Below are 8,882 nucleotides of genomic sequence, written 5' to 3' on the forward strand. Positions count from 1 at the left end.
GTGGATAAGGGCGGAAGTGACGTAATAAAGTACCGGAAGTGCTACTTGGGGTGGAATTAAGGGCGGAAGTGAGGCGAAGGGGTGGGGTTAAAGCCGGAAGTGGTGTTAAAGGGGCGGAGTTAAGGGCGGAAGTGGGTCTATAAGCCGGAAGTCATTTTGAAACGCGGAGTTAAGGGCGGAAGTGACGTAAGTGAGGCTGAGGGGAGGGACTAAGGGCGGAAGTGCGTCTAGGTGTACCGGAAGTGGGCTTCGCTGGCGGAGTTAAGGGCGGAAGTGAGGTTTGTAAGATGACGTCAGCGATCGCCGATGTGGGGGGGGGGGCGACTGGAGGAGCGGCGCGGGATGATGACGTCATCTGTGTGGGACGCGGAGTCCGGGTGGGGGAGGAAGGGGGGAGGGCGAGGGGCGGCCCATAGAGACACATAGAGAAACATAGAGACCCATAGGGACCCATAGAGACACATAGGGACCCATAGAGACCCATAGGGACCCATAGAGACCCATAGAGACCCATAGAGACCCATAGAGACACATAGAGACCCATAGGGACCCATAGAGACCCATAGAGACCCATAGGGACACATAGAGACCCATAGAGACCCATAGAGACCCATAGAGACCCATAGGGACCCATAGAGACCCATAGGGACCCATAGAGACCCATAGGGACCCATAGAGACCCATAGGGACCCATAGGGACCCATAGAGACCCATAGGGACCCATAGGGACCCATAGAGACCCATAGAGACCCATAGAGACCCATAGAGACACATAGAGACCCATAGAGACCCATAGGGACCCATAGGGACACATAACCCCATATCTGCCCTATATCCGCCCCGTAGCCCCATATCTACCCCATATCCCCCATATCTACCCCATATAACCCCCCATATCTGCCCCATAAGTCCCCATATCCACCCCATAGCCCCATATCTACCCCATATCTGCCCCATAGCCCCATATCCCCCCATATCCCCCATATCCGCCCCATAAGCCCCCATATACCCCCATACCCACCCCATAAGCCCCCATATCTACCCCATAAGTCCCCATATCCACCCCATTAAGCCCCTATATCCACCCCATAACCCCATATCTGCCCCATATCCCCTATATCTGCCCCATAGCCCCATATCTCCCCCATATCTACCCCATAAGCCCCCATATCCACCCCATAGCCCTATATCCACCCCATATCCCCCATATCCACCCCATATACCCCATATCTGCCCCATATCCCCCATATCTGCCCCATAACCCCATATCTCCCCCATATCCCCCATATCCGCCCCATAGCCCCATATCTACCCCATATCTGCCCCCTAAGTCCCCATATCCCCCCATATCTGCCCTATAGCCCCGTATCTGCCCCATATCTCCCCATATCTACCCCATATCCCCCCATATCTGCCCCATTGCCCCATATCCCCCCATATCCACCCCATAAGCCCCCATATCTGCCCCATATTCCCCCTATACCCCCCCATATCTGCCCCAAAGCCCCCATATCCGCCCCATAACCCCATATCTGCCCCATATCTACTCCATATCCACTCCATAATCCCATATCTACCCCATATCCCCCATATCTGCCCCATATCCCCCATATCCGCCCCATAAGCCCCCATATACCCCGATATCTGCCCCATATCCCCCCATATAACCCCATATCCGCCCCATATCCCCCCATATCCCCCATATAACCCCATATCCCCCCATATCCCCCCATATCCCCCTATATCCCCCATATAACCCCATATCCGCCCCATATAACCCCATATCCGCCCCATATAACCCCATATCCGCCCCATATCCCCCCATATCCCCCCATATAACCCCATATCCGCCCCATATCCCCCCATATAACCCCATATCCGCCCCATATCCCCCCATATCCCCCCATATCCCCCATATAACCCCATATCCGCCCCATATCCCCCCTATACCCCCCCCCATTCCCGGCCCCACAGCCGCCCCCCATATCCCCCCCTAATTCCCCCCCCCATTCGCCCTCCAGCCGCCCTTGGGGCCCCATAATGGACGCCCTCCGCTATGGGGCGGCTGTGGGGCAGCGCTATGGGGCGGCTGTGGGGCGGGTGTGTGGGGCAGCGGTTTGGGGTCTCAGTTATGGGGTCGCCATGGTCCTGGGCAGCCCCACATTTCCCCGTGCTCACGTTCTATTGGTGGCTTTACTTGTGGGGCTGAGATGTGGGGCGGCCCCACAGAAAGACCCGGTCCGGCCCCATAAGTTGCTGGAGGAGTGAGTATGGGGCGGGGTTATGGGGCTGGGGGGGGTTATGGGGTGAGCTATGGGGCTGGGGACTGGCTATGGGGTAAGCTATGGGGCTGGGTGGTTTATGGGGCTGGGGGGTTATGGGGTGAGCTATGGGGCTGGAGGGTGAGCTATGGGGCTGGGGCTGGTTATGGGGCTGGAGGGTGGTTATGGGGCTGGGGGGTGGCTATGGGGTGAGCTATGGGGCTGGAGGGTGAGCTATGGGGCTGGGGCTGGTTATGGGGCTGGGGGGTGGTTATGGGGCTGGGGGTTTATGGGGTGAGCTATGGGGCAGGGGGAGTGGTTATGGGGCTGGGGGGTGGTTATTGGGCTGGGGGGGGGTTATGGGGTGAGCTATGGGGCTGGGGGTAGTTATGGGGCTGGGGGTTGGCTATGGGGTGAGCTATGGGGCTGGGGGTTGGCTATGGGGCAGGGGGGGTTATGGGGTGAGCTATGGGGCTGGAGGGTGAGCTATGGGGCTTATGGGGTGTGCTATGGGGCTGGGGGGTGGTTATGGGGTGAGCTATGGGGCTGGGGGGGTTATGGGGTGAGCTATGGGGCAGGGGGTGGTTATGGGGTGAGCTATGGGGCTGGGGGTGGTTATGGGGCTGGGGGGTTATGGGGTGAGCTATGGGGCTGGGGGTTGGCTATGCGGTGAGCTATGGGGCTGGAGGGAGGTTATGGGGTGAGCTATAGGGCTGGGGGGGGGTTATGGGGCTGGGGGGGTTATGGGGTGAGCTATGGGGCTGGGGGGTGGTTATGGGGCAGGGGGAGGTTATGGGGCTGGGGGAGCGTTATGGGGTGAGCTATGGGGCTGGGGGTGGTTATGGGGCTGGGGGGGTTATGGGGCTAGGGGGGGGTTATGGGGTGAGCTATGGGGCTGGGGGGTTATGGGGTGAGCTATGGGGCTGGGGGAGGTTATGGGGCTGGGGGGTTATGGGGTGAGCTATGGGGCTGGAGGGGGTTATGGGGTGAGCTATGGGGCTGGGGGGGGTTATGGGGTGAGCTATGGGGCAGGGGGTGGTTATGGGGTGAGCTATGGGGCTGGAGGGTGAGCTATGGGGCTGGGGCTGGTTATGGGGCTGGGGGGTGGTTATGGGGCTGGGGGCTTATGGGGTGAGCTATGGGGCTGGGGGTTGGTTATGGGGTGAGCTATGGGGCTGGTTATGGGGTGAGCTATGGGGCTGGGGGTAGTTATGGGGCTGGGGGTTGGCTATGGGGTGAGCTATGGGGCTGGGGAGGTTATGGGGTGAGCTATGGGGCTGGGGGTTGGCTATGGGGCAGGGGGCTTATGGGGTGAGCTATGGGGCTGGAGGGAGCTATAGGGTTTGGGGTTGTTATGGGGCTAAGGGGTGGCTATGGGGTGAGCTATGGGGCTGGGGGTTGGCTATGGGGCTGGTGGGGGGTTATGGGGTGAGCTATGGGGCTGGGGGGGTTATGGGGCTGGTGGTGGTTATGGGGTGAGCTATGGGGCTTATGGGGTGAGCTATGGGGCAGGGGACTGGCTATGGGGTAAGCTATGGGGTTTGGGGTTGTTATGGGGCTAAGGTGTGGCTATGGGGCTGGGGGGTGGCTATGGGGTTGACGGTGAGCTATGGGGCAGGGGACTGGCTATGGGGTAAGCTATGGGGCTGGGGGGTGGTTATGGGGCAGGGGGAGGTTATGGGGCTGGGGGTAGTTATGGGGTGAGCTATGGGGCTGGGGGTGGTTATGGGGTGAGCTATGGGGCTGGGGGTTGGCTATGGGGTGAGCTATGGGGCTGGGGGGGGGTTATGGGGCTGGGGGTTGGCTATGGGGTGAGCTATGGGGCTGGGGGGTTATGGGGTGAGCTATGGGGCTTATGGGGTGTGCTATGGGGCTGGGGGGGGTTATGGGGCTGGGGGTTGGCTATGGGGTGAGCTATGGGGCTGGTGGTGTTATGGGGCTAAGGGGTGGTTATGGGGTGAGCTATGGGGCTGGAGGGTGAGCTATGGGGCTGGGGGGGTTATGGGGCTGGGGGGGGGTTATGGGGTGAGCTATGGGGCTGGAGGGGGTTATGGGGTGAGCTATGGGGCTGGGGGGTGGTTATGGGGCTTATGGGGTGAGCTATGGGGCAGGGGGGGGTTATGGGGTGAGCTATGGGTCTGGTTATGGGGTGAGCTATGGGGCTTATGGGGTGAGCTATGGGGCTGGAGGGTGGTTATGGGGCTGGGGGGGTTATGGGGTGAGCTATGGGGCTGGAGGGTGAGCTATGGGGCTGGGGCTGGTTATGGGGCTGGGGGGTGGTTATGGGGTGAGCTATGGGGCTGGAGGGTGAGCTATGGGACTGGGGCTGGTTATGGGGCTGGGGGGTGGTTATGGGGCTGGGGGCTTATGGGGTGAGCTATGGGGCTGGGGGGTGGTTATGGGGCAGGGGGAGGTTATGGGGCTGGGGGGGGGTTATGGGGTGAGCTATGGGGCTGGGGGGAGGTTATGGGGCTGGGGGGGGTTATGGGGTTGGCTATGGGGCTGGGGGGTTGCTATGGGGTGAGCTATGGGGCTTATGGGGTGAGCTATGGGGCAGGGGACTAGCTATGGGGTAAGCTATGGGGTTTGGGGTTGTTATGGGGCTAAGGTGTGGCTATGGGGCTGGGGGGTGGCTATGGGGTTGAGGGTGAGCTATGGGGCAGGGGACTGGCTATGGGGTAAGATATGGGGCTGGGGGGTGGTTATGGGGCAGGGGGAGGTTATGGGGCTGGGGGAGCGTTATGGGGTGATCTATGGGGCTGGGGGTAGTTATGGGGTGAGCTATGGGGCTGGGGTGGTTATGGGGCTGGGGGGTTATGTGGTGAGCTATGGGGCTGGGGTGGTTATGGGGCTGGGGGGGTTATGGGGTGAGCTATGGGGCTATGGGGGGGTTATGGGGTGAGCTATGGGGCTGGGGGAGCTCTGTGTGTCCCTTATAGGTTCCAATAGGTCCCTATGGGTCCCTATGGGTCTCTATGGGTCCCAATATTCCCTATGGGTCTCTATGTGTCCCTATGTGTCCCTATGGGGTTTCTATGGGTCCCAGTGGGTCTCTATGTGTCCCTGTTCATCCCTATGGGGTCTCTATGGGTCCCCATGTCCCTCTATGGATCCCAGTGTGTCCCCATTGGTCTCTATGGTTCCCTATGGGGTCTCTATGGGGTCCCTATGGGTCTCTATGTGTTCCAGTGGGTCTCTATGGGTCCTAATAGGTCCTAATGTGTCCCCATGTCCCTCTATGGGTCTCTATAGGTTTCCATGGGTCTCTATGGGTCCCTATGGGTCCCCATGTCCCTCTATAGGATCTCTATGGGTCTCTATGGGTCCCTATGGATCTCTATGGGTCCCTATGGGTCTTTATGGGGTCTATGGGTTCCTACGTGTCTCTATGTGTCCCTATGGGTCCCTATGGGTCTCTATGGGTCCCTATGGGTTTCTATGGGTCCCTATGGGTCTCTATGGGGTCTCCATGGGTCCCTATGGGTCTCTATGGGGCAGCTATGGGTCCCTATGGGGTTTCTATGGGGTCTCTATGGGTCCCTATGGGTCTCTATGTGTCTCTATGGGTCCCTATGGGTCCGTATGTGTCTCTATGTGTCCCTATGGGTCTCTATGGGTCTCTATGTGTCTCTATGTGTCCCTATGGGTCCCTATGGGTCCCTATGTGTCCCTATGGGTCCCTATGTGTCTCTATGTGTCTCTATGGGTCCCTATGGGTCTCTATGGGTCTCTATGGGTCTCTTATAGCCGCCTGTTTCCCGCCATCGGCCGCTGGACGTTCCTATTGGTCGGTTCCCTGTTGGTCGCTTCCCTCCCATTGGTCCGTCCTGTTTCGGCGCGCTGGGTGGCGCTGTCACGTGCCGTCGGACGTTGTGTCGTCACTTCCGGTATCATGGCGGCCGCCGCTCCGGCTCTATTCGCTCACATCCGGTCTGCGATCGGTACCGGCCCGTCCCCGGTCACGTTCGCCATTGTTCTATGCGGATTGGCCATGGGGGAAGAGCTGGGACCAATAGGGAGGCTTCTTCATCCCCGGCAACCCGGAAGTGACGTCACGACGAGGAGCAAAGCGCCACTTCCGGTTAAGATGGCGGCGCCCAGCGTGGGGTGGAGGGTGTTGAAGGCGGGGTGGGGTGGGGTCAAGATGGCGGCGCGCTATGGGGGCAAGATGGCGGCCAAGGTTGGGGGGGTGGTGGGCAAGATGGCGGCGGCCGCAGTGGAGAGGTGGGGGGGAGGCAAGATGGCTGCGTGGAGGACCGGAAGTGGGAAGAAAGGAAGCGGAAGTGATCAGAACGGAAGTGGGACGGAGGAAACCGGAAGTGGGGAAGACGGAAGCGGGGCGGGAGAAAGGGGAAGAGGAGTGACAGGAAGCGGAAGTGCGACGCCGGAAACCGGAAGTTGCGCGGCGTGGAGCGGAAGTGGCGGCTTAAGAACTCCCGGTGAGTCGTTTGAGACCGGAAGTGGCCTCCATATGACCGGTAGTGCCCTCTATACGACCGGAAGTAGCCTCCATACGACCGGAAGAGGTCTCATTGGGACCGGAAGCTGCCTACCTACGACCGGAAGCGTCCTCTCCAGAACAGGAAGTGCCTACCACATGACCGGAAGTACCTACTACACGACCGGAAGCGACCTTTACATGACCGGAAGTGTCCACCCAATGACCGGAAGTGACCACCACGTGACCGGAAGCGGCTCAGCAGGTACCGGAAGAGGCCCCACAGCTTCCACCCCTCACTTCCTGCTGTTCCTATTGAACGCGGCGCTGCTCGTGATCCTTCATGGCGCCCTGGCGGCCGTTTCCGGTTCCGGTTTCGGTTTGGGGGCGGGGCTGGGTTGGGCCGCTCACGCTTTGACCTACGGGCTCTGGTTTCGTTGCCCTTATTCGCCCGGTCGACCGGCTGTGGGGTTACGGACGATCTGATTGGTCGGTTGGGCTTAAAGGGGGCGGGGTTTGGGTTGAGCCAGGCCAATGGGGTGGCGGCCAGGCTCACTATGGGGATCTATGGGTCTCTATGGGGTTTATGGGGCCCTATGGGGCTCTATGGGACACTATGGGGCTCTATGGGTCCCTATGGGGCTCTATGGGGTTTATGGGGCTCTATGGGGTCTCTATGGGGCTCTATAGGGTCTCTATGGGTCTCTATGGGGTTTATGGATCCCAATGGGGCTCTACGTGGTCTCTATGGGTCCCTATGGGGTCTCTATGGGGTCTCTATCTGTCCCTATGGGTCTCTATGGGGTTCTATGGGGTCTCTATGGGGTTTATGGGGCCCTATAGGGTTCTATAGGGTTTCTGTGGGGCACTATGGGGTTTATGGAGCTTTATGGGGTCTCTATGGGGTATCTATGGGGCACTATGGGGTCTCTATGGGGCTCTATGGATCCCTATGGGGTATCTATGGGGATCTATGGGGTATATGGGGCCCAATGGGGCCTCTATGTGTCTCTAAGGGGCTCTATGGGTCCTTATGGGGTCTATATGGGGTAGCTATGGGATTTATATGGGTCTCTATGGGTCTCTATAAGTCTCTGTGGGTCCCTATGGGGTCCCTATGGGGTATGTATGGGGTCTCTATGGGGCTCTATGTGGACTATGGGGCTCTATGGGGTCTTTGTAGGGCTCTAAGGGGTCTCTGTGGGGCTCTATGGGGTTTATGGGGCTCTATGGGGTCTCTGTGGGGTAGCTATGGGGTCTCTATGGGGCTCTATGGGGTTTATGGGGCCCTATGGGGCTCTATGTGGTCTCTATGGGGATCTATGGGGTTTATGGGGCTCTATGGGGTCTCTATGGGGCTCTATGGGGTCTCTATGGGGCTCTAAGGGGTCTCTATGGGTCCCTATGGGTCTCTATGGGGATATGAGCCCCTATGGGGTCTATATGGGGTAGCTATAGGGTCTCTATGGGGTTTGTGGGGCTCTATGGGGTGTCTATGGGGTCTCTATGGGGTTTATGGGGATCTATGGGGTTCTATGGGGTCTCTATGGGGTAGCTATGTGGTCTCTATGGGGTTTATGGGGCTCCATGGGGTGTCTATGGGGTCTCTATGGGGTTTATGGGGCACTATGGGTCTCTATGGGTCTCTATGGGGTTTATGGGTCCCAATGGGGCTCTATGTGGTCTCTATGGGTCCCTATGGGTCTCTATGGGGCTCTATGGGGTTCTATAGGGTTTCTGTGGGGCACTATGGGGATTATGGAGCTTTATGGGGTGTCTATGGGGCTCTAATGGGTCTCTGTGGGGTAGCTATGGGGTCTCTATGGGGCTCTATGGGGTTTATGGGGCCCTATGGGGCTCTATGGGTCCCTATGGGGATCTATGGGGTTTATGGGGCTCTATGGGGTCTCTATGGGGCTCTATAGGGTCTCTGTTGGGCACTATGGGGTTTATGGGGCCCTATGGTGTCTCTATGGGGTCTCTATGGAGCTCTAAGGGGTCTCTATGGGGTCTCTATGGGTCCCTATGGGTCTCTATGGGGATCTATGGGGTCTCTATGGGGTTTATGGGGCTCTATGGGGTTCTATAGGGTTTCTGTGGGGCACTATGGGGTTTATGGAGCTTTATGGGGTCTCTATGGGGTATCTATGGGGCACTATGGGGTCTCTATGGGGCTCTATGGA

General features: G+C 58.9%; 1 protein-coding gene across 1 annotated transcript; it reads left to right on the plus strand.

Moving 5' to 3' along the window:
• Positions 1 to 2,301: 2,301 nt before the first annotated feature.
• Positions 2,302 to 7,185, plus strand: LOC146751494 (uncharacterized). Its single transcript, XM_085534506.1, has 2 exons — positions 2,302 to 2,337; positions 6,009 to 7,185. The coding sequence occupies exons 1-2, from the start codon at positions 2,333 to 2,335 to the stop codon at positions 7,183 to 7,185; spliced, it is 1,182 nt and encodes a 393-aa protein (XP_085390632.1). The 5' UTR covers positions 2,302 to 2,332.
• Positions 7,186 to 8,882: the final 1,697 nt, after the last annotated feature.

Source organism: Coturnix japonica, unplaced genomic scaffold (genome assembly GCF_054131305.1).
Source record: "Coturnix japonica strain WE unplaced genomic scaffold, WE-NBRP24 Scf083, whole genome shotgun sequence".
NCBI classification, from domain to species: Eukaryota; Metazoa; Chordata; class Aves; order Galliformes; family Phasianidae; genus Coturnix; species Coturnix japonica.